The sequence below is a fragment of the Microcebus murinus genome, chromosome 5, assembly GCF_040939455.1.
Source record: "Microcebus murinus isolate Inina chromosome 5, M.murinus_Inina_mat1.0, whole genome shotgun sequence".
Lineage (NCBI taxonomy): Eukaryota > Metazoa > Chordata > Mammalia > Primates > Cheirogaleidae > Microcebus > Microcebus murinus.
Genome location: NC_134108.1, coordinates 8359478 through 8386132, shown reverse-complemented (window position 1 = coordinate 8386132; position 26655 = coordinate 8359478). Strand labels below are relative to the sequence as shown.

The following is a 26655-nucleotide window of genomic DNA, read 5'->3' as shown; positions in this document are numbered from 1 at the left end:
GCGGCAGCAGGGATTGGAGTGAGAGCCTCAGCTCTTCGCCAGAAGAAAGCCAAGCTGTGCACCTGCGAGACCCACTCGGGAGGCGCAGCTGAGGGTGAAGGAGCCACGAGAAAGGGCCGCAGGGAGTGAAGCCTGCAAGGCATGACGAGCGGGACCTTAGTGGCGGGCAATGGGACACAGCTGGAAAGGAAGGGCAGCGGGAAAAGGGAAAAATGGTTCCGAGCTGGCCAAACAGAGAGCGGTGCGTGCTGAGCTGGATCACAGGGGAGCAGGAAACCAAAGAAATGGAGTAGAAGAGAAAAGAGAAGCAACAGACAGAGCTCAGCAAGCGAAGGTAAGCTGGAAGGACTTAGAAAGAACCAAGTTGGGCGAAAGTTGCTTTGAGTAGTGAGGAGCCGGCCGCCGAGGGGGCTTGGGAGCAGGAGGAGAGAATAGAGTCAGAGCATGAATGTGGCCGGGTGCCGTGTCTCACGCCTGTAATCCTAGCACTCTGGGAGGCCGAGGCAGGAGGATTGCTCAAGGTCAGGAGTTGGAAACCAGCCTGAGCAAGAGCGAGACCCTGTCTCTACTACAAATAGAAGGAAATTAATTGGCCAACTGAAAATATATAGAAAAAGTTAGCCGGGCATGGTGGCGCATGCCTGTATTCCCAGCTACTCGGGAGGCTGAGGCAGGAGGATTGCTTGAGCCCAGGAGTTTGAGGTTGCTGTGAGTTAGGCTGACACCACGGCACTCACTCTAGCCTGGGCAACAAAGTGAGACACTGTCTCAAGAACAAAAAAAAGTATGAAGTTATCCTTGTGTTTGGTTGATATTTCTCCTCTTGGAACTTACCAACACTTTCTTTGGTGAAATGGCACCCGGGAACAACTATGTTGCGATGTTAAGGTGGAAACTAAGCTTTGTATCTGCTTGTTGGTTTTAGCTTCATTTTAAAAAGTATGATTAAACTTGATTTAAGTTTGCATTGACTTTTTCCCTTTAAAATAATACGCTATGTAGTAACGTCAAGTTCCACATATCTAAAAGAAATCTGCTCATCTCTCTGAAGATTCCTGAGGAAATACTCTCGCTCAGAACTTTTTTCCTTTGAATTTGTGCTCTTCTTTCTCGTGCTTTGTAATTGGCTGTGGCCATAGCAGATCGCTTGCTCCCTGGCCACACTGCCTCTGGGTCGTTAGGAACCTTTGGCTGGCGGGGAGGTGCTTTGGTGCCGGGTAGCTTCAAAACCCTTTGTAGAGAGAATTCTGTAAGTTTGCAAATATTTTAACAAGAATTGCTTGTTAAAAGCTCTGTGCAACAGAGCTTTTATGCAGTAATTACAATCGAGATTTTAGACCGAAGGTTTCAAACTTGAGCAGGTGGGACTGTTGCTCTCAGGGTGATTTCTTGGATTGCCCAGATGTCGCTCATGTGCCACACTTGATGGCAATGGAGGACAGCTTCAGTGTGTTCAGGTGAAAGTTGATCTTGGCATTTAACTATCGGATTCTCAGTTCTCAGGTAGGGTCTTAAGTTACTGTTGCAGAGCACCAGTGGTTAAAGCAAGATTTTGGAATTTATTAACAGCGAGGTGGGCGGGGCGAAGTGGCCGGCGCCTGTAGTCCCAGCCACTCGGGAAGTGGGAGGACCACCTGGGCAACACAGTGAGATCCTATCTCTGAAAATAAAGGGGGGAAAGGTGTTTTGGTTCAAATACATTTCAGATTGTGGTTTAGATATGGTTACAGGATGATACATTATATTTTCTGCATTCTGTGAAATAATTTTCAAAAATCAAGTGACATGTAAAGAAGTTCTGTAACAATTATGCTTCCTGCTTACAGAAGAACTTTCCAGAGTTTAGAAAATATAATTTTTCATATTTCAGACCAGAACCCCTAGTATTTTTTTAATCCCATATTTTGATAAAATACCAAATCACCACTTGATATCAACAAAGGCAAATAAATAATATGTGAGAATGGAATAATTCACACTCACTTTTGTAAATACACCTACAAGTAAGTTAAAGTCTACAAAAAGTTGAATATAATGAATGCCAGGTTTGGTATAGGAGCGTTGGGAAGGAAAGATTTTATCCTGGTGCCAAGATAAAAATGACATTTTTCTACTGCCTAGCTTCTGTTTCAAAACTTGATATTTTTTTCCTATATCTGACTTTTAACATTGCTGATAGAAACCATGTTCATGTGTTTCACATGAAAAAGTATATATAGACAAGTTAAATATTTCACATAGTTGTATGTTTACAATTTTCTTTTTTTTAGCAGTTAGCCACTAAAACTAATTTCACGTGGGAAAAGCCTTTGCATTTTGATATATACTTTTCCTTCTCTGTCCTGAGTTAGAAATGTTTTGGTTCTCAATATAGCCTGGCTGTTTCACACAGTATATGTACACCATTTTCTGTAGTAATAGGATAGATGAAAATTATATGTGGAATCATGATACTTTTATTCATGTGCCCAACGAGAGTAATGATTATTCTTCATTCCTCATTCCTTCCTTGAAGCCTTGGGTTACCGAGACATATAGTAAAGAAGTGGAAATGTATGGAATATTTTTTGGAAAAGATGTTTATTTTGTGCTTACTAAAGGGAGTGCTTTCACAGTAGTGTGTCATTCTTCTTGTTGACATGTAAATTTATTCTGTCATGGCAAGTCCTGTCTTTACAACCTTTTTGAGATTTAGTAAGCTTTCTCCTTTATTAAGGCTCTTGTTCACACTCTAAGTTGTCACCTCACTCAGGTCAGCTGAAAGTGCGGCTCTCTGAGGAAGGTGGCTCGGGGTGCAGTTTTCCTGGGCTGGCTGTTCTGTGGTAGCCCCGGGCTGCCCTTGGCCAGCACTCGGCCACAGTGTGGGCTGCAGTAAGGGTACCAGCAGATGGAGGGATGCCGGACAGGCTGGCCGTTCCTTGAAAACATTAAAAAGTTGTGTTTTCATAGCAATTTCCATAATAACATCCTCAGTCCATAGGTCCGACCAAAGCACATTCGAAAGCCAAATAGCAATCGTGTGTGATTTAAGGATTTCAGATGATTCAACCCCTATACTGTTTCATTAATACAGATATTTAAGAATCAACATTAATAAACCCTCCTTCTTGTTGAAAGACGCCCCTAGGTTTCTGCCCGTGTTAAATCGGACCTTGGCCTGCTATCTTCCTCTGAAATCCCTCCTAGCTCTGGGTTGCTTTGGTGATGATGGAATTAGATTTTTGGGGTATCTTTCTCAGATTCAAATTTATGTTTAGTGGTTTTTAGAAATTAACAAAAATGTTCCTTTAAAAGTGAAAGTATTGGCTGGGCGAGGTGGCTCATGCCTGTAATCCTAGCACTCTGGGAGGCCAAGGCGGGAGGATTGCTCGAGGTCAGGAGTTCGAGACCAGCCTGAGTAAGAGCAAGACCCTGTCTCTACCAAAAATAGAAATAAATTAGCCGGACAACTAAAAATATATATAAAAAAATTAGCTGGGCATGGTTGTGGATGCCTGTAGTCCCAGCTACTCGGGAGGCTAAGGCAGGAGGATCACCTGAGCCCAGGAGTTTGAGGTTGCTGTGACCGAGGCCAACACCACAGCACTCTAGCTCAGGCAACAGAGTGAGACTCTGTCTCAAAAAAAAAAAATAATAATAATAATAAATATAAGAAAAGTATCAAGTCTGCCTAATTCTACTGTGCACTCTGCTACCCTCATGAGCAGTGATTTTGTAACTATGATAATGAAGTCAATTGATAAGAAAGCAGTTATTCCTTTTTCCTTTTAAAATTATAAGAAACTATTAACAAGGGACTAAAACTGTTAACTTGATCAGAGTTCCCAAAAGAGTGTCTAGTTTTTGTCCTGTCTACAATGATTATTTTGTGTTTAATTTCAAAGGAGTTCTCAGACCCCACAATCTAGTGGTGGTAAATTTATGTTATGCTTGGGAAAAGGATAACAGAATGAATATGACATACTGGGTAACATACAATCTTACGTGGTAAAGGCAGCTGAGTTAATTTTCAGTTCTGTCTAGCAACCACAAGTATTTAGAATTTGAATCTAAGAGCTAGTGTATTGCAAAACCTTCTGCAGCCTATATTATTATAATGAAAATTAATGTTTTTAACAACAGCCTGTTACACTCAAACTGTACTTCAGATATTCAAACAATATAACAGTGTTCATAGCAGTATTATTCACAAGAGGCAAAAGGCGGAAACAAGCCATTGTCTGTCAACAGAAGAATGGATAAACAAAGTGGGGTCTACCCATACAATGGAATATTATTCAGACATAAAAAAGAATGGAATTCTGACACATGCTGCCACAAGGATGAACCTTGAAGACATTATGCTGATTGGAATAAGGCAGTCACAGAAAGACAAATACTATATGATTCCACTTAGCTGAGGTACCTCGAATAGGTCAATTCGTAGAGACAGACAACAGAATGGTGGTTACCAGGGGCCGGCGGGAGGGAGGGAGGAAGGGGAAGTTATGTTTAATGGGTATGGAGTTTCAGTTTGGGAAGATGAAAAAAAAAGTTCTAAAGATGGGTAGTGATGATGCTTGCATAACAGTGTGAATGTACCTAACTGAACTTACCATTTTAAAATGGTTAAAAAGGTAAATTTTGTTACATATATTTTACCACAATAAAAAAAAAAAAACACCTGAAAAATGTTCAAATAAAGCCATTGTAGTAAGTTCTTCGTTTTACTTTTTAGCAAGGTTAGCTTATGCTTCTCTCATGAGAGTTTGTTCTTCTACATTAATTAACAATGCATAAAGGATGGAAACTGGAACTATATTGTAACTTAACACCAATCTCTTGAGGCTGTGCTCACATGTAATTTACTTCGGTTAATATGAGAACTGGGGATTAAGTTATAAGTAAGGTGCACAGCTGCTTTGTATATTTGGCAATTTTATGATGTAAGTGAATTGGCTAATTCTCATATCACTGATACTATTAATCATGCAGACGCAATTAAAAGTCATTCAGCGGTTCCCTTTAGAATTGGATTTGAAGAACTCATCTCTGTGTGGTGGCGGTACGCCTGTGAGGCAGAGGACTTATTTTTTCATTTTGTTAAAATACATATTTGCTGACAAGGCTGCAGAAAATAGGCTGCTAGAGGATTTTTAAATATAAAAGTCCATGATTTTTGTACAGTCAAAAATAAGATTTCCGAGATTTTTAGCTCGAGAGACTGGGATCTGGCTCTGGGAAGAAAATGAATTCTATTTTGAATTTAGGAAGTTTGTGATGACCACAGGACAGCAGGGTTCATTCTGAGCTATTCGGAGAACAGGGCTTAAGATCCGATGTGGAAAGTTGGTGGTCAGAGCTGCGGGAGCGTGTGGCCCAAGGTGGCGGTGAGGCCACACAGAGAAAGACGGTCTCAGGTGTGTTTGGAGCTAGGGCTGGGCAGGGAGCAGTGTGAGAAAGTCAGAGATTAAGGAGACTTCGCTCTGTAACTCCTTCAACTGTAGACCCTGAGTGATGACAGAAATCTTGTTACCTGGTGAATTAATAGAGAGAAGCAGTTGGGTTTGGCAGGAAGATGCCTGGAAACTTTAAAAAAGAGTGTGGAAGAGAATAGAAACTATAATCTATGGCTGTAGTTAGACACGAAAGGCAGGGCAGGAATTTTGTGGCAATGGTGTTTGTAAGATGGGGGTGAGCTGGCCATCCTTGAGGAAAAGGTGTGGGCGAGTAGATGTTGGAGTTGGTAAACATGAGTTGGCTGTGGAAAATCTGTCACTGGAGTGAGGTTCTGGACATCATGATCAAACACGAGCAAATGCATGTGACCCTTCAGACAGTTTAACATCCGGTATAATTATTGGTTTCATCCCAGTGTTCATACCAAGAATGTTTTAGAAATTTATTCATTTAGCCAATCATTTTGAAACCTCCAAATTCTCATAATTATTACTTTTTATGTTATATGGCATCTTCTTCCATAATTATTTTTGTTGCCTGCATTATTTTATTAATATTATGTAATTATGTTTATAACAATTATTAAACCAACTCTTCATCATAACCAATTTGAGCACTCATTGCCAATCTTTTGGGACTGTGACTTCCCTAATCTGAAAGTTCTTTATTTTGATTCGAGTTTTCAATCAACTTCAGGGTCTCCCCAGAAGAGTGTGTGGGTGGTGTATTTTCCAAGCCATTGTATATTGAGAGTGCTTTTCAATGGCTTTCCCTCACAAGTAATGACTTCATTAGGTTTTTAGGTCCTGGTTTGCAACTCATTAATCAAGAAATTCAGGGGCTGGGCATGGTGGCTCATACCTGTAATCCTAGCACTTTGGGAGGCCAAGGCAGGAAGATTGCTTGAGGCTTGGGGTTTGAGACCAGCCAGAGCAAGAGTGAGACCCCGTTTCTAAACAAAAATAGAAAAATTAGGCAGGCATGGTGTCTTTCACCTATACTCCCAGCTACTTGGGAGGCTGAGACAGAAGGATCACTTGAACCCAGGAATTTGAGGTTATAGTGAGCTACGATGATGCCACTGCATTCTTTCTACCCAGGGTGACAGAGCAAAACCCTGTCTCCCAAAAAAAAAAAAAAAAAAATCAGTAAATGTAACCACGTTGCCTTTTGGAATTTAATATTACAGAGACATATAGTGCTTGTTTTATTTTATCACCTGGTTTTTTATATACCAGAAAGGTATTGGTTTTTTTTCCTGCATCCTTGTAATTAAAAAAGTTTTAATATGTGTCTGGGAATGAGTCTGCTCACATTGATTTTTATGGAAAAACATTCTTTTGAGCTGCCTCTCCTTGGGTTTGCTTGTCTTTTATGTGTGGGTTTTTTTTTTTTTTTTTAAAACTCAGTAATGTTTTTTTCAGTCAGGTCTGATTGTTCTATGCCACCTGCCCTGGCTTCTTTGGGGACAACTTTTACTGTGTAAGTTGGCCTCATTTTTCCATTTGTATCATCTTCTCCCTCAATACTGAGTGTCTTTTTCTTTCTCATGTTCCAGAAAGTGTCCACTAAGTGGACACATTCCTTCTGCTTGGGCATTGTTGGTTGGTTGGCATTGTTGGTTCCTAAATCTTCCTGTGTCCTAGTCCCACTCTCTCTTCCCTTCAGCCTGGTTTTCCCTCTACCTTGCTGTTTCTTTGTCACACAGAGGGTCTTGGATGTTTTTGAAGACCAGCCTCTTCTGGAAATTCCCGTTGTTTGCACAGCCCGGCGGTGCCATTGCTGGGAATTCCGGCTGCGTGGATCCTGCCTGGGGCATTTGTCAAAAGCTTGGTTGTCTCCAAAGACGTTCAGGTTGAGGGTTTGCGGACAGAGAGCATGTGCTGCCTGCCTCTGCCCTGGCTGGGGCTGCAGGGGGAGGCCAGGTCAATGTGCAGCATCTAAGCCAGTTTTTACTGTCAGGGCCTTAACAAGGACAGTTGGGTCAGGCTGCAGGAGAATTTTCTCTTTCTTTTGTCGGCTAGTTATCTGATGTAACAAACTGAGAGTCACAGACTCACAGATCCCAACAGACTGCAGACAGCCCATAGGCACTGCTTTTATGGCCTGCACAATGTTTAATCTGTATCATTTTATGCCCCAGAATGGGGCCTGTGTTCTCTTGGTCACCACGGTGCCTACCCATCCCATTGTCCCACATCCAGCCCATCCCTCATTTAGTCTCTGCTTGCTGCCTGGGCTCGGGACCCCAGCCTGGCTTAGCTGGAGGACTTGCACATTCCGCTTCGGTGCGCACTGCTGCAGGACTCTGTCTGTTTCGGATCCCACATTATCCCTTAAATTCTCGGGGTGTTCCTGTAGGAGTGGGAACATTCATTCACCAATCCACAGGTGTTCACCAGGCTGCCATGTGCCATGAACACAGCGCTGAGTGTGACAGAGAGGGTGCCTGCCTTCCTTCTGAGGTCAAGCAAGGGAGAGTTATTCATGTTTTGCAAGAAGCGTTGGTAGCAGCTCGATAAAATCATTTCCTTATCTTCATCTTGACTCTGACGCCTGCCATAGTCACCTAGGATTTAATCACGATGATCAGTCTTTTTTCCTGTAAGAATGTTGAAATCAGATCAACTGAACTGGTGGAAAAAACTCACTATTTTGCTTTGTAACTAAAAACCATTTTAGATGCAATACTATCTAAAGTTTAAAAAAAAAATGGAACTGTGTGCATGCACGGTACAGTATTAGCTGGGAATTATCAAGCAGTCGGACAAGCTACCACAAAGAAATTGTGTTGATTTGAGTTTTACAGCATTTTGCTTTATCTGGAGTTCCCACAGCGTGTGTGTCTGCTGGGCTCTCTTGAGGCTTCTCTGCCACCGGGGCACTGGTGGGAGAGCAGATCTGCACAGGAGATGTGCGCTTTAGGCATTTGAAGAATCCTGGCTTTGTGGACCAGTTTTCTACCTCTTTCAGTTGAATAGTGAAAATACTTTAAGCAACTCTAGGGACATCATGCCAACTTGTCTTGGTGCAAAAGCATAGATGCAGTAGCCTAACCACCTGCAGATGCGAGTAATTAGTATGCACAAGGCATCCCTGCGTGCCTGTCTGGCTCACTGCTTGATGACGGTAATGAGGTCATGATATCTCCTGTTAGGGTCCTCCGTTCATCCTATTGAATATTTCTATGCTAGAATTTGCAAAGACCTTTTCAACACTTATTTCACTTTCGCTAATGAAATGACAGCATTAACAGAGTTCAAGGCATTAAAATGGATGCTGAAACCTCCAGAAGTTTATTAAGAGCTGTCTGTGTACCAGGTGCTTGGGGGTTATAATTCCAGTGATCCTCACACAGGGTGTTGAAACCAGAAGGGGTTTTGGTCTAGGTCTAGTTGCTTGCCGCACAAAGATCCAATTATTGTGATAAGGATTGCCAAGGAAGAAAGGAATTTTTAATATGACAGACATCTTGTTGGGAGAACAGGAGAAGCTGCCTCAAATCCATATCTCCCTGACTAATGGGGATCTTGGGCTTTTAAAGGAGGGGCCACGTGCCTTGGGGCGGTCATGGTGTATCTCACTAGGGCTACATGCATTGGGGGAGGCTGTAGGGGCTGGTGAGTCTCTGTGCATCAGGAAGTATGCCCAGGGGCCTTCAGAATCTCAGCTCCTTAGTCTTACAGAAAATCCACCATTTCTGGGGAACAACTCACAGGTCAAGCAGTTAAGGGAGAGGATTAAATAGGGCTCATTAAAATTTGATCAATGCAGAAACTGGTTACAGCTCCCCCTTCTTTTTAGTTCATTCCTCAATTTGGGGGAATCAGGATGCCAACCTATTGGCTGCTTCCTGCTGAAATGGGACACAGCTGGGGTTTGAGGAAGAAAGAACATGTGGGGCTGTAACTGACACTTTTCGGTAGGTGTTGCTGAGTTGCCACCCTGTCCCCACCAAGGTAGTAAAGTACATCAAAAGAAGTACCTATCCCCATGTGGGATCCCTCCCGGGAAGTATTGGCCCAGTGCTCCCCAGATGGAACCTCCTTCCTAAAATCTCCTAGTCATTTATGAAAATGGTTTTAGGTAGCTGACACAGCAGTGAGATAGGTTAGTGGAAGAGGCAATAGGTTGTGAGACCTTAACTAAAGAGTTGTCTTGCCAGGCAAACAAAAATCCCCGAAGCTACACGTATAGGGTATGTGTTTTTAGACATCCTGGGGAGTAGGGCTGGTGCCTCCATTACCTTATGGCTGGTAACCACAGCATACCTGGCTTTGCGTTGTCCCAGTTTCCTAACGCTGCTCCCGTCCATAAAGAGCTTCTCATCTGAGTCCGACAGGGGCTGATCAGTCAAAGCCTGGAGACTAGGATACACCTGGGAAATATTCAGAGTGTAATCTTAGAATGGGGAACGGGAGTCCGTAGGCAGCAAGGTGGCTGGATTTAAGGTGGATGCCAGCTTCAGAGTTATTATAATAAAGGAGCCTGATATTTACCCATCTGGCCATTTACTGGTAACCAAAAGCCTCCCTTTTGCTCTAGTAGAGGGAACTCACAATGCATGGTGTGAACAGTCACCAGTTACTTACCAAGAGTAAACTTTTCAGCTTCCTGTAAAGTATTTAATATCATAAATAGCAGCTAGCACTGTCACACTACTGAGCTGTCCTCTTGTTACCATGTCTGATTGTTGAGGGAAACAAGACACAGGTTGCCTACGATCCCCCAAGGTTTATGTCAATACCCTAGTCCGATTCCTTGTTTTTCTTAAATGAACAAATAAAAAGGCTTATTATATAAGTCCAGAGGGTCCAATGCGGGGGAAGTCATTAACTTTTAATAGTCAAGAAAGCCTGTGGCATTCCCTGGTCCAAATACATAGATCTTTTTCTTTCCCCTTTCAAGGCTTCATGGAGGGGTTTTACTCTGAGCCTGAAGTTAGGAATCTAAATCCAGCAAAGCCCAACCACATTTGAGAATCCTTGCACATGCTTGTGGGTGGTAGGGACTGCTACTCGATTTATGTCCTCTCTCCAATCCGGAAGGAGGTTCTGAATGTCAAGAGCCAATTCAAACCCCAAGTGTTTGACAGTGGGAGGTGAGATCTGAGTTTTTTGAGATGCTCCGTATCCGTAGCCAGCCAGTAAATCGAACATGGTTACAGCACGTAACCTCGATTTTTGCTTCAGTCTCACTGGCTGTCGGCTATTATCCACATGTTGCAAAATCATTCCCTTGTCTAAGACTGTTGCCTTGAAAGCTCTGGCCAGATGTTTCCAAAGCTTGTTGGGAAGTTTTTGACAGTCCAGCGGTACTGGCATTTGACTTTAGACTAAGTCTTCCCATTCACGAATAAATAGTGCTTGGGATTCGGGACCAAGGGGAGTGCAAAAGAAAGCATCTCTTAAATCTGTTACTTGAAATCAGGCGAAATTTTAAGACAAAGTGGTATGGAGGCTGTAAGGACTAGGTACCATAGGAATATCATCCACCCTTTGGTTCATTGCCCTTAGAGCTTGAAAGAACTGATACTCCTGGTTCCACGATTTTCTCTTTAACCGGCAGAATGGGAGTGAAATGAGGCATGTCCAACCCCCCATCCCTTCTCTCCCCCATCCTTATAATAAGGAACTCATTTCAAGGGTTTTTTTCCTTGCGGTCCCCTGGGCTGAGAGGGAGTCTATTTAGTCAGCAGGGGAGGTGCCCAGGATTTTATTGTCGCTCACATTCCACCCCCTTTTGCCAAGATTCATCGGAGGCGGCATCAATGGCCAACGTTTTATTTTGTTCTGTCGTTGCTGGTATGGTTCTACCTGCCTGGTTCTGTCCTGTTTCTCTGTGGGACCACGTGGCCAAAGGACTAAAAGTCAAAAGACTTACAGCTGACTAAATGTTCTGGGCCAGATGGGAATGCAGTGGACAGGCATTCATCAAACTTTAAAACCTTTTAAGCAACATAAGAGCAAGAAAACCCAACCGCCAAAAGCAAGGCTATAAAATTGACTTATCTGTAAGCATCATGCTGCTGTCAAACTCATAGGAATTCGCTATACAAAACATAAGCATTTGTTAAAACCACTTGAGCTAAGGGTTTAGAGACTCTTGTATCAGAATGAGCAAATGACATTCTAAACAAAAGGTTATGAGTCCTGCCCAATTCCGGCAATGACAGGAAAACGGAAGCTTGTAGGCAGCGAAACATTCAGATTATCTAGATATTTTGTGGACATTTGTCAAAGATGTTAAAAGGCTCAAAACATTTAATCCAAACAGAGTCATAGGTTATTATAAAATAATAGCAATTTAGTTAACCAAGAGTGGTCGTCAGGAGGCTTTAAAGGCAATACAGGAAAAGATCTGAACTTTTTAAAGGTCAGTTTTCCCAAGTAATCAAATACCCAATAGGACAACATAGGAATTACTTGATAAAATGTAAAATCTTTGTTTCTTAGGCCAGTTACCAAAAGGTAAAGAAAAACCTCCTATTAGTGCAATTGTTTTTTCTTATGGGAAACCCATTTAGGCTCCTTTTTTTTTTTAAGACAGAGTCTCACTTTGGTGCCCAGGCTAGAGTGAGTGCCGTGGTGTCAGCCTAGCTCACAGCAACCTCAAACTCCTGGCCCCAAGCAATCCTGCTGCCTCAGCCTCCTGAGTAGCTGGGACTACAGGCTTGTGCCTCCATGCCCGGCTAATTTTTTTTCTATGTATTTTTAGTTGGCCAATTAATTTATTTCTATTTTAGTAGAGACGAGGGTCTCGCTCTTGCTCAGGCTGGTTTCAAACTCCTGACCTTGAGCAATCTACCTGCCTCAGCCTCTCAGAGTGCTAGGATTACAGGCATGAGCCACCGCACCCGGCCTCCATTTAGGCTCCTTTGAAGCCAAACCTCATGAAAAAGGTCCCGGAATTTATCTGTCAGGAGAAGACTGTGTCCAGGGTGATGAGTGGATATTATATTATAAATGAAACAAGAAACTAGAAAACTAATACCGTGAGAAGGGGAATATACTACTCTTATAAACAGCATAGGAAGATTTTTGACCATGTTGAAAAATTCAGACATAGCAAGAAGCTAAGAAGAAAATGTTGCTTTTCAGACCCTGAAGGTAAACATTTCAGGGTCAGAGCTTAAGAGCAGACCTAGAGCCAGAGGAGGCAAAAGTTACAGGAGCTGAGGAAAAGGTTGAAGGAGGGTTGTCAACTCTAGTGTCTGAAGGGTAGGACGGAGCTGCAAGCAGTAAAACAGTCAAAGATCTCCATCTCTTCTGAGATACCGATCTGAGAAGTTTCAGAAGAAGCAGATTATAGAAAACCTCTTGCTATTTCATTATATTTATCTCATTTACATTTGCCTAAATTATTATACCAACTAACCATTCTGATAGCCTGTGAATTTTAGCTATACAACCAGTGTGATTGTGCCCTCAAAATCATTTAATGTCTAAATGTCTAATTTAATATCTAGAGATATTTTCATAAACAAAATTGGGAGAAATGAGAAGGAAATGAATTATTTTTTATTTTGGCATATTATGGGGGTACAGATTTTAAGGTTTCAATAAATGCCCATTTCCCCCCCTCCCCCCAAAAGTCTGAGTCTCCATCATGACCATCCCGCAGATGGTGCACATCTCACTCATTATGTATGTATATACCCGCCCCCCTCCCCCCTCCCACCTCCCCAATACCCTATTACTGTAGCACCTGTGTGTCCACTTAGGTGCTACTAGGAAATGAATTTTAAAACAGACCAAGAAATAATCACAAAATATAGTTTTGGCTGGGCATGGTGGCTCACACCTGTAATCCTAGCCCTCTGGGAGGTCAAGGCGAGAGGAACACTTGAGCTCAAGAGTTCGAGACCAGCCTGAGCAAGAATGAGGCCTTGTCTCTGCTAAACATAGAAAAAATTAGCTGGGTGTGGTGGCGCATGCCTGTAGTCCCAGTTACTTGGGAGGTTGCAGCAGGATGATCGCTTGAGCCCAGGAGATTGAGGTTGCTGTGAGCTAGGCTGATGCCACTGCACTCTAGCCTGGGCAACAGAATGAGACTCTGTCTCAAAAAAACAAAACAAAACAAAACAAAAATATAGTTTTAACTATTTTAAACTTAAAACCCTACCAAAATAACAAACATAACTATTCTAGTAATATTTGCTATTCCAAACAATGTAACATCTTTAGAACATTCTGCTTAAAGATGTTAACTAACTTACCAGTATCTCAAAATAAAATATATTGACATGACAACACCCGACTGTAGACCAAATAAACCTTTTACATCAATCCTTAGCATCTCAAATAACGGCACAAAGTCATAATAATTTTTTCAGATAAGGATCAAGATCAAGCTATTTTAAAAACAATCTAACTGGTCTCAGAACATTTTGCTACTTAAGTGCAAATTCAGTTACATGTATTATTTCCAAAGAATAAGATTGTTTTGAGATTCTCTGAATTCTAAGAATAACTATTTTGTTCATTTTGAAATAAATTATTCTACAAAAATCAACAGCTTAAGGATTCTTTTAAAAGTTTTTCTAGGCACAGGCCTTTGCTGTGGCAATACAATGTAACAGACGAGCTTGGAGACAGTACTGAGAAAGAGAGTGAGTCAGAAATAGGTGTTGTGGTGTGAGTACCTTTCCACAAACAGATCAATGAAAGAAACTGCATCTGCAGCTAGGATTAAGAGACTAAAACCAAACTATCTTTATAAACCTTTACCATAGTTTTTGGTTTTTGTGCTGTCATTTAGGTTAGAGTTTATTCTAATTTTCTGACAATTATGTTTGTTTAGGCATGTCTACATTTTTACCTATGAACCTTAAACACATAGGTATTTTTGCCAGTAACTCAGGAGATTTAGCTGTTTTCATTAAACCAACGATATTAAATTAGTCTTATTTATTAAAAATCATACACAGATCATTTTTTTGGCTGGGTTTTTAGTTTTATAACCTTTGTGTCAAACCTGGACACCTTCAGATATGAAAATGACCAGTAAACCCAAGTGAAAATGTATGCTGACAATTTTGAAGACATTTTCATTGCTATTTTGTCAATAATTTTTAAAAACCAGCTTGTTTGCCAAAGATGACTAAATTCACATGAACTTGAAAAGCATTTGGGCTTATTTAATTTGTGAGAACTCCTTTTTTTATTTATAAGCCGATTTGGGTACCATGTAGACATATAATACAGGTACACACACACAAAACACATCTAAACACACAAAATTTTAATAGCTTTTATCTCAGAACTCTGGCCATGAGATTCTCTGAAGTCCCGTGTGAATCTGTGTACATTAGGTCCCCATTTTTTTTCCCCGTCCTACAGCGGGTGTCCCACATCTTGGCCAGGTTGCCCCCATGGATGGGGATGTCTTTTGATCTCCTAGACCTCAGCACAGAGCTGTCTTTTTACCTTTTAGACCATAGAACCTGCCACAAGAGAAACTACCCTCAGACTTGTGTTTTAACCCCCCAGACCTGGTACTGGCCTTATAATACCATCAACAGCGAAGTTAAAGTAGGCGAAAAAATACAGAGAGCTCAACAGACTCCACATTTACATGCCACACGCCAGTACAGATAAACACCTAATATAAAGACAAATTCAAGAGGTTTCAAGCAAACGAACGGCAGTTTGACCGAATGAGCCCTGGGAGTGCGAATTCACAAAACGTTAGTTCCCTGCTCTCACAGGTGGTTGGGGGTTTATCAGCCCAAAACAAATGAGAATTCCCTCAGGATTCCCCAAAGTGAGAGGGGGACCCCCTACTGTGTGGTGCTTTCAAATAGCACTCACCCTCCTGGGCCTGAATTTCAAAACCCAGAAGTCTCTTCTTCAGAGGCAATTAGGAAGTTGTGGCCAATGTGACAATGGAGGCAGGGAACGGGAGCTGGCGGGAGAGTCCAGAGCTGTCCGGTGGCAGACATGGCCAGGCAGCTGCCAAGACAGGCTTTTGGCCTCTCCCTGCTCTGTGGCCCCTGAACCACCAGCAACACCATCCCAGAGCCCCCATCATTGCTGCTGAAACCTCAAGGGGGGTTCTACCTAGGTGCAGTTACTCATCACACAAAGATCCAATTACTGAGATGAGGATTGCCAAGGAATTTTACATACGTCCCATTGGGTGGATGTGCCTCAACTCCATCTCCCCAACTAATGGGGATCATGTGCTTTTAGGGGAGGTCCCCGTGCCTTGGGGTGGTCGTGGTGAATGTCCCACGGGGCTCCCGGCATTGGGGCAGGTTGTAGGGGTGGCGAATGTGGGCATCAGGGAGTCTGCCCAGCGCCTTCAGCATCTCAGCTCCTTAGTCTTGCAGAAAACCCACCATTTCTGGGGAAACAACCCTGAAGGTCAAGTGGTTAGTTAAGGGAGAGGATTATACAGGGGTCACTGAAATTTGTTCAGTGGGGGGGTGGTCCCAGGGGACGCCTAGTTCGTGGAAAGGTGAGGTGCGAGTCGGGTGTCCTGACTCTCTGTCTTCAGCTTGGTCCACCAAGGCTTCCTCCCTTTGAGATGTATTTGGGGGTTGGTTGAAAGAGTTTCAAAGAAGCAGGTCATGATTCTATCTGAGAAATTTAAAAGCATGGACCTGTTGCTGAGTCATAAAATGTTCCAAAAGGTTTTCATGACCTCATTCTGATTCAGACATCTGGGAAGAAGTGTTAACACTGTCTGTGGTCACTCTGAATCTCGCCGCCCTGTGCTGGCCCAGCGAGGACAGAGACCGCAGCATCTACTCACCTCTCCCCTAGATAATAAGAGCGATAGGCGGTCTCCTTTTTGTTAACTTGGACGGGGGTCCTTAGCAGAGGTGTTGTGGAATAATTGCCATGAAACAGCTGGTTCTGCGAGAAGGGTGATGGAGATCCAACTCAAACCTCGTGTTCAAAGGAAACAGCCTCAAATGCAAAAAGCGCTGGTTGCCATGCGGTGTAGGATGGTGGTATTTTTATCCCCCCATTCTTTAATCACAGATAAGCCCAAGAGATGCTCGAGTCTGTGCCCACATCTCTGTGCCAGATTAGCTCCTGCTTAAAACTCATGAGTAATCCGTTGGGGTTAAATGAGATGATTAGATGGTTATATCAGATGATGAGCGCTAGGTGACTGGAATTTTAATTCGTCTGCTCCTCGCATAGGTTCTGAAACCGGGGCTAGAGGGGACCTTTCAATTTTGGTGCCTCCTCCTCCCTGTTTGTCCTCTTCCATGACTGTGTGTGTGTGTGTGTGTGTGTGTGTGTGTGTGTGTGCGTGCCTGCCTGCCTGCTTGCCAATGCTGGCTTGTTTTGGGGGAGCTCATTGACTACAGAGGGGTCTCAGATGCGGGTGCTTTGGGTCACAGGGGTAATGGGCCCGAGAGTGAGAGAGCAGATCAGCTGAAATGTGTCACCACCAGAAGAACAATAATTCAGGAAGTGAAGCACATTTCTTAGACCGAGGCATCTCGTTCCCGCCCTTTGGGTTTGATTTCATCAGACCTTGTCCCGTTTCTAAGGACCGAGGAGGCCTCTGGAGAATCAGAGCGCTGGGCCGGGGCGGCACCTCCAGAGTATGACTTTGCCAGCCCGTCACTCTCTAAACCTTCCCCTGTGGTTGGCGCCCTGCCCGCCTTCGGCGCTGGAGAGGAAACTCCAGCCCAGAGGCTAAGATCGCCTCAGGCCTTTTGTGACAATTTAGCAGATTAGATATTTGAGTTTCTGATTTTATGGATGCAAACTTTTTCTAGAGACACATCACAGTTGAACATTTTGTATATTTTTGGTTCTAAGCGGTAGGGGCCGATTATCAAAATTCTGTTAGGAAATTCTTAAATGCTCTCTGTACGTTTTTCTTGTTCTCATTGCTAAGCATTGGTAGTAGGCATTTACATACTAACCAGAAAACAACAGTTTCCAGCCAGATGAAGGGGAGAAAATGAGTCGATGTCTTCCAATAATTACTAGCACTCCATAGAGAAAGATAGGATATTTTTAAAGAACATGTAATTTGGCATATAGTTGTGATTTTAACTCATATGCAAGCGTTACCTTTACAGTCCAGTCCAGTTCATATATAGCCTAAAAGAACCTAATGGAAAACTTACTTCAATAAATACTGTAATTTATAGAAGAGAATTTGCTATAAGTTGAAGCTTTAATTTCTTCTTAAACTTACATAACCAATAAATTGACAAGTTTTATGGCATATTATTTTAAGGGTGTGAACAACTTACAACATCTGCATGTTTACTTTTTTTTACATTCTAAAAGGATATTAATAGTTCTACCTTTCTGTGAGGGTGAGGGTGGCTTCTCCAGAAAACTAAGATTAAAACACATTTTTGGACTTCAGTTTCGAGCAGATAGCACATTAGGTGCTCTTCGTGCTGTTTTGCAGTGACTAAGATCATAGGTCGCACAGTCCTGCCTTAGCGACTGCTGTCCGACCAGCTGGCCAGCAAGAGGTCATTTCCCTTGTTTTGCGAGTGATCCCCTCGGATCTAGGTCTCCCAGTCTCCACTGGCGCATATTGATCCCATATTCCAGACTGCAGGCCTCCCAGAACCTTCTCGGGTAAACCTACTCCGTCGGCTCCTGGTGAGTGTGGTGAACACAGACCAACCTTAACCTATGGCGGAGACCCCTCCCACAAAGGTGCAGTGTGGAGTTTTTCTGCTGCCACATGTCACTTGTGCCATTGCTTCCACCGTTAACGTGATAAATTGATCACCTGATGGCAATTTTGTTTCTTTCTGTGCTCTCGGAAAATATCAAGTACTTGATATGTACTGGCCTGAGCATACATTAACACGTCTACACGGCATGTGCACGTGACACATGGGGTCAGACACACTGGAGTGGGAAGCGTACAGTTTTGCTGCCGTCAAATCACTCACCGTCTCCGGCGGGTCTGTACAGCTGGGGGATTGGGGCAGAAACTGAACTCTGAGGCCCTTCGCGAGACTAATATTTTGTGATGTTACCCACCTCCCTCGTAAGAGCTAAATAATAGCACTCTTTCTATCTGCTTGATTTGAATGTCTCTTTTCTGCTTGTTTTCCAGAAATGTGAAGATAAAAACTGGAGAATGGTTCTTTGAGGAACGAGCTAAGAAATTTCCAACTGAAGGTAAATGCTCTTAACATTTTTGCTAAAGTAGAATGATACATTCCTAGTTTTAAAATATTTGATATCAAGGCTTTTGAATATAAAAACCTTTATGGGCTCAGTCTGTAGGCCCCTCTGGCTGCTCTTCCTCTTCCTCTTCCATTTGCTTAGACTTCCTGACACCTGTGCCTGCGCCCACATGGCTGCCCCCTCTGCCAGCAGCTGGTCCCCTCCCTGCCAACGAGGCCTGGTTTGCTAGGGCACGTGCTCCGGGAAGTTTCCCTCACTGCCTGTCTCCTAGGAGAGGTGTCGATCTCCTCCGAACTACCAACACATCTGCTTTGTACTTCCCTTCCATAGCTGTCGCAGAGTGCCTTGTATTATAGAATTGTTTGTGTACTTCTGTTTCTCTCCACAAGCAGAAACTATACTTCTAAATTCTTGTTAGCCCTTAACAGAACCAAGCACAATACCTTGTTCGTGACACTTGATCAAAATAACTTAATAACTGGGCTGGGCACAGTGGCTCACATCTGTAATCCCAGCACTTTGGGAGGCCCAGGCAGGAGGATCACTTGAGGCCAGGAATTTAAGACCCGCCTGAGCAACATAGTGAGACCCCATCTCTACTAAAATTTAAAAATTAGCCAGGTGTGGTGGCACACACCTGTAGTCTCAGCTGCTTGGGAGGCTGAGCTGGGAGGATCGCTTGAACCCAGGAGTTTGAGGCTGCAGGGAGCTACGATCACGCCACTGTGCTCCAGCCTGAGTGATAGTGGGAAACCCCCATCTCTTAGAAAAAAAATAAAAGGAGAATCACTGAAGCCCACAGTGGGTGAATAGCATTGGGCGGGCTGAGCACATGGATTACGAGTGGAAGTGTGCATTCGGTCTGCATACCGTGGATGTCTTGTAATGATGTGTCAGCCTAGAGCAAGGAACTGAGGCAAGATCGGTATCGATCGAGAGTTTATTGGGCCAACGTTGAGGACTGTAGCCTGGGAAATGCTTCTAACTTATGTTGGGAAGAACAAAAAAGAGACTCAAGTTTTTAAACAAAAAAGGAGGAATCAAGAGAGGGGCAGTCACAAAAGTTGTTTTTCAGGAATTGTCACTGGTTTACAGAAGTAACATTGATTAGTGATTGGCTGTGCATTGTTGAACTGTAGGGTACATGTCATGGTGTCCCGTGTCTGGCATTGTTAGATTCATCTGTAGGTGTTGGTGGGGACACTCGCTCCTGAGTCCTCACAGCAGGTAGCTTCAAAATGACAACTTAGTTCCGGGTGGTGGTGCAGTGGGGCCGGGAAGTGACCGCTGTCTCATTTTGATGCCTCTCTGGGCCTGATGGTTAAAAGGGGGGGCTTGCACTCCTTGGTGAAAAGTTTCTTTTCTTTCTCAAAAGTATTTGCAAGTATGATGTGGCGGGGTAATGGGTAGCCAGGACCTGAAGCTGTGGAGTTCTCTCGACTTGTGTGTTGGCCACAGGGGTGCCCGTCAGAGCAGCTGGACAGAGGCGCACCTGGGCCATCACAGTGGCGTGGAGACAGGTGCTGTGGGTGCCACACGCTGACTATTGTGGTCACGCGGGTCACCCCTCCTCAGTGACAGTGAGGGCCTACACTGACTTAGAGTGTGTGCCATGGTTCAAAACACTTTTTCTTTTTCTAGAAAAAGTGGCAGTTGGAGGTGGAGAAATAAGCCACTGAACCTCCCCCCGCCCCCCCCCCCCAATCTGTTGGCAGGAGGGAAGCCACGCGTTTGAGTGTCACTGTTCTGTGTCACTGGGCACTGTCAGCCGAGGTGCAGGGTCAGTCGCTATTAAATCCTTCCTGGACACTCCAGAAAAAATGATGCTTCTGCCGAGAAATCAGCATCTGGAGGAAGACGGGATAGTGACGCGGCTGGTGACGCACGCGGCCTGGTGTCCTCTGACCTCCTCACTGTCGCCCTCCCCCGCCCCAGCAGCCTTCCGAGGCTTTTTCTTAATTGCTGCCGTAACATTTCGATATCCCAGATGTTGAATATCCGTTTGTGTGCTGGGGCTTCCGAGAGCCACAGACCACTGGGAAAATCTAAGACTCGTCGCCCATTGTTGCCCCCGCGGAGGTGCTGTCGTCCCCTGTGGAAAGCGTCATCTAGGCGATGCCGCTGCAGAACAGGGTCTTTACTTTTATTGCTTTGTTTTGTTTTTTTAAAAACATTTAGTTGTTTAAATGTATGGGGTACAAGTGTCATTTTGCTGCACGGACATATCGCGGTGGTGAAGCGAGGGCTTTCGGCGTGTCAGTCACGCCGCAGGGCAGCTCTCGTCATCCGCCCCGGCCTTTCGAGGCCCCGCTGTCGTCACCGCGCACTCTGCGGCGCGCGTGCGCGTTAGGTAGCGCCTACTGGTGACGCATGCTCACTGCAGAGTGTTTGGGAAATACAGAACAGTGAACCAGAAGGCAATAAAAATGCCACCACTGTCCAAAACCACTGTTAATTACACACATATACACACACACTCACCCTCCCAGTCGTCTTTCTAGGTGATCCTGTGCATATGTGTGTACACAGATACAGACTCATCAAATTTTAAATGTATTTGTGATCAGACTTTTTTATCTTTTAAAATTCTGTTTACCACAAACAGTTCCCTGTGTTATTAAGACTTCTTCCAAAGTGTATTGACGACTCCATAAGATACGTCAAATGCGTGCAACATAATTTATTTAACCTGTTTCCTATCGTCAGTGAGCGTACCATTGTAGGTGGTTTTTCGTATTATTGATAACTCTGTGATGTACATCTTGTGCTGATATCTTGGCATCTCTGTTTGTTTCCTTTGGATAGATTCTCAAAAGAATGGTTAGTCAAACGTTTGAACTCTTGAAAGGCTTTTGATGCTTTGCCAAATTACCCCCTGGGAGTGTGGGCCTATTGGACTATCCCAGAAGGGTATGAGAAGCACCTTCTCCGACCCCTGGTTAGTCCTAACCTAAAGCAAGATTTCAAATTACATTTGTGATTTTGTTTTCAATATAGAAGTAATATGTATTCATATTAAAAATTGGAAAACGAAGACAAGCATAAAGGACAATATTAAACATACAGTGACTTTACCCAGAAAACAATTGTTAACATTTTGGTACATATCATTTCTGTCCTTTTGTGAACGTATGTTTCTATGTTTATGGGTGTATATGTGTACATGTGAATGTGTGTGTATACCCACACCTAACTATATACACACATTTTAAAAAATATTTAGGTTGAAAAGTAATTGATGCATTTAGGAAAAAAATTGAATAGAAGCAATTTCATACAAGCCAAACTAATGTTCACATAATTGGGATCAAATTGTATGTAGTTTCATCCTGATGTTTCTTCATACAATAATTTATAAAAACATTTTCTATATCTGTAAATATCATTGACTATACGATTTCTGATGACTGCATCTCATTCCGTCATGGGAGCGTGTCATCATTTGTTTACCAAGTCACTAATGTTGGATAGTTAGGGAATTTCCAGTTTTCTATTACGTTTTGGGAAGTTTGTATTTTTATTAAAATAGAAATAGTGTAACGAACATCCTTGTAGATAACTTTGGCCCATCTCTGAGTATTTCTGGAAACAGAATGACAAGATGAAGGTTAGGAATGTTGCCTCCAGAGAGGGTGTACCTCATCACTAGTAGGAATTTTCCTGAAAAACAAACCAACCAAAAACTTTGTCAGTTTGATAAAACCACATTGGTAGTCCAAAAAGGTTTTCTTGTTGTTTTAATTTTACTTCATCAAATCACTTATCTAATCACTAATGAGATTGAAAATTTTTGACTTTTCAACCTCATGTTGTTGATCTTCATATGCCGAGGCTATTGGCCCCTTTCTGTCACGTTAGTCACGTATGTATCTTCCTAGTTTGTCGTCTGTTTTAGAATTTTATATCTTTGACATACAGAAGTTTTTCTGTTTGTAGTCAAGTCTACTATTTCCTGTATAGCTACTTTCTTTGCATTTATGCTTAGAGACTTGTTTCTTACCTCAAGTCCAGTTAAAATCTACATTTATTTTCTTTTAATTTTCACTTATCTCTTCACCATTCATTGGGAGACCTGATTTAATTTTATTTTTTTCTTCCCAATCCTCAGTTTTCTCAGTCCCACTTGTTACATAAGCAGCCCCTTTCCCGTGGCTTTGTGACTCTGTGCAGGTGATTTGTGCAGCTCGGGGGCCACTGCCCTGTGCCCACAGACCCCATCACGCTGCCTCACCTGCAGCTCTCGCTGGTTCTGCCCTAACTTGATTTCGAATTCTTCGAAAATAGGAGCTCTGAGTAAATGAATAAGTAAATAAATAAATTGAGCAAATATAGCGTTATTTGGCTGTAAAAAGTAGATGAAAAGTGATGTTATAAACAGTAATGCCCATTGTCAGTGCTAACACCTGGTAGGCACCTTAAAAATGTACAGTTAGGATTCTTTTCCTTTGTGACATCTGGAAACCTTAAGATAAATTTAATGTTCAATTGAAGTAATTCCAGGAATCATTATGCCCTCTGTTCCTCTGCCACCCAATTTCCTCTTTATTAGCTTTTATTTATTTATCTTTTAATGGTCCTTTTGGATATGTGCTACTTAAGATAAAATGCTCCCCAAATTTCCTTGACAATGGATAAGACATTCTTAGCAGGCGGGGTGCTGTGGCTCACGCCTGTAATCCTAGCTCTTGGGAGGCCGAGGCAGGCGGATTGCTCAAGGTCAGGAGTTCAAAACCAGCCTGAGCAAGAGCGAGACCCCGTCTCTACTATAAATAGAAAGAAATTAATTGGCCAACTGATATATATATAAAAAAAATTAGCCGGGCATGGTGGCGCATGCCTGTAGTCCCAGCTACCCGGGAGGCTGAGGCAGAAGGATCACTCGAGCCCAGGAGTTTGAGGTTGCTGTGAGCTAGGACGCCACGGCACTCACTCTAGCCTGGGCAACAAAGCGAGACTCTGTCTCAAAAAAAAAAAAAAAAAAAAAAGACATTCTTAGCAATCCAGTAAGGAATAATAGGAGTTGATTTTGGCAATGTTTATTATGCTAATTTTCCAACCATTCAAAAGATTGTAAAACAAGAAAAAATGAGCGCCAATTCTTCATTTTGCAGGAAGACGGCACAAAATATTTTAAGTATGTTGGTTTACTTAAATTTTTTATTTTAGGCTGGCTTTTCTTCTAAGATTTTACTATTCAATATTTAGTTTTGTGGTCTTAAAATAATTTCTTATACGTTGTAGTTGGGGTTCACCTGTGGCGTGTGAGAATTAACAAAATATGCAGACCTTCCCAAGATCCTCCCAGGTGTCTTCAGAAACCTCCCAGGCCAGCCTGGCGTTTTCCCCTCCTGCCCATCTGTCCACAGGCATTTGACAGTCTGCAGAGGGACTTTAATGTGGTTTCTGGGACCCTGCTCCAGGGTCAGTTGCAAGCTGTCTCAGATCCAAAGTTCCTGGCCTTGCACTCAGAGGTTCTGATGCATGGGGGCTGGGTGGGCTCTAAGAATGTATATTTAACAGGTCCCCAAGTAATTCTTTTCATGCACTTTAGGTAGTTCAAGTAACAAAGTTAATAAACAAAGTTAATAAACACGCTGGAAATTTTCTAGATCACTAGTAACTAGGAACCAAGCTGAAAACCCATCTTTGTTCTTTTGGCATCTGCCAAGCATATAAAGATGCTGCCCTCTTCTGGCTCTTAATGGTAATTACACATAGTTTACCTTTTTTGATACTTAGGATATTTTATTGCTCGATATTCAAGTGTAAAAGCAGAAAGATGACAATATTAATACTTTTAATACGAATAATTTGTCAAGTTTAAAAATGGTTAAATGTAATATAAGAAATTCAATCAAATCTATTAGTAATTCATTCTATTGTTAAAAATGGGGGAAATAAAATAATTCAGAAAGGCTGAAACTTAACATTCTCTCACTGGCCCATCACATAACTAACTCACCAGGATAATTATTGTGTCTTATAATTATGAAGGAAAATAATTTTTACTGCTCACCCCTGTAAGTAAGTGTGATTTAGTTCAAGTGATTTTTCAGAGCTTAGTACAATCTGTCTGGTCACGGGATTATGACAGCATCAGATTGACTATGTGGGCTTAAAACAGCCAGGCTCGTGAATTAAAACAAGTAGGTGCCAGTCAGTATGTAGGTGACACTATGGCAGCGCCCTCCCTTTGTTTGCTTGGAAAAGACCCCTCACACCAGCATTTCCCAGCTGGATTCTGCAAGCTGCCTCTGTGCATGCTTCTACACAAATAGAGTCCCTAGTTTACGTGTGTTTACTCTCCCAAGAGGATGTCTGTATGAAGTCATGTTTATTTCCAATATATAAAACTTTGCATATGCTTTTGTCTTATTTTAAAGAAAAGATAACATGATTGAAGCTCTTACTTGAGGGGGGAGGGGGACATGGGCAATATATGTAACCTTAACACTTGTACCCCCATAATAGGCTAAAATAAATAATAATAATAAAAATAAAAAAAGAAAATAAAAGGTAGATCCAACTCTTGACTTATTTCTTACTACTGTCCTTAGGAGGAAAAACAAAACAAACACACTACCACAAAAGGGAGCATGTGCTCTAGAAGCGATTTTTCCCAGCGGGCTGGATTGCTTGTCCTATTTCTTAGAGAGTTTTAGACTGGTCCATTTAGACTGGGTAGAGCAGAGGTTATAAAGTCATAATTTATGATTAATGTTATAAGACCTTGACCTTCAAACTTTTTGCTTTCCACCCAGTGTTTCTAGGGAATAAACTTCCCAGGACAGGATCTTGGTTTGTTTTATTTTTATTTTGAGTCAGTCTCACTCTGTTGCCCAGGCTAGAGTGCCATGGTGTCAGCTTCACTGATGGCAACCTCAAGCTCCTGGGCTCAAGCGATCCTCCTGCCTCAGCCTCCTGAGTAGTTGGGACTACAGGCATGCGCCACCATGCCCGGCTAATTTTTTCTATATATTTTTAGTTGGCCAATTAATTTCCTTCTATTTTTAGTAGAGACGGGGTCTCGCTCTTGCTCAGGCTGGTTTCCAACTCCTGACCTTGAGCGATCCACTGGCCTCAGCCTCCCAGAGTGCTAGGATAATAGGTATGAGCCACCGTGCCCACCCTGTTCTTGGTTTTATTTACATTTCATGATGCCTTTGGTTTTGCACATAGTAGCAGCTCAAAAACTGAGTTGATTTAGATGGTCCAAGTCACTCTGAATATGTGAATTTGACCCATTCATGTTTTGTGTCTCAAGTGTCTAACTGGGAGAATGGAGTTTTCTTGGTGCCCCAGTCTTCCTACCAGGACTGTTTGTGTCTCTCCTGCCATTCTCTGTGGCCTGTCACTCATTGATGCTGAGGTCCTCTGAGGCAAACTACGTCTTGGTCCTGAATCATCATGACTGCCCCACTACCCCCTTGCTGCTTTTGGGTTTTGATCCATCGTTTTTTGAATGAAGGGGGAATTAGGTGGGCTTGTTATTAGGCTAGTCAATATTTGATTTCACTTAATACTCCTTGTTCTTGGGGGTTGACAAATGATGGTCTGCAGGCCAAATCTGGCCCATTATCTCCTTTTGTAAATAAAGTTTTATTGGAACATAGCTATGTTCACTCCTCTGTATCCACTTTTGCAACACAACAGGTCAAGTACCGTGTTTCCCCGAAAATAAGACAGGGTCTTATATTTATTTTTCCTCAAGAAGACACCCTAGGGCTTATTTTCAGGGGATGTGCTATTTTTTTAAGTACAGTACAACAATCTACATTTATTCAAATATAGTTAAGTTGTCTTCTTCTGGAACATCATTATAACTCTCCAAATCCTGAATTCCATCCTGGATTTCTTGTGACTCTATTTCATTTAGAACCATTGGCCCCAATCTCTCTTCTTTACTGCTCCACGACGAAATGCATGGGTTGTGCAGATACGCTGTGTAGCCATGCCCATCACTAGGTCTTATTTTTGGGGTAGGGCTTATATTGCGCAAATGCTTAGAAATCCTGCTAGGGCTTATTTTATGGGTAGGTCTTATTTTGGGGGAAACACAGTAGTTGTAACAGAAATTTTCTAT

The 26655-nt window shown here is 42.7% G+C and overlaps 1 protein-coding gene across 3 annotated transcripts in view; it reads left to right on the top strand.

The window, feature by feature from the left end:
- The window catches only part of SYTL3 (synaptotagmin like 3), an 84396-nt gene that overhangs the window by 14145 nt on the left and 43596 nt on the right, over positions 1–26655 (top strand). For all 3 annotated transcript variants that reach the window (XM_076002825.1, XM_012759632.3, XM_012759630.3), the window contains exon 6: positions 18499–18563. In XM_076002825.1, coding sequence (XP_075858940.1) covers positions 18499–18563 — 65 coding nt within the window. The remainder of the gene's footprint in view (positions 1–18498; positions 18564–26655) is intronic.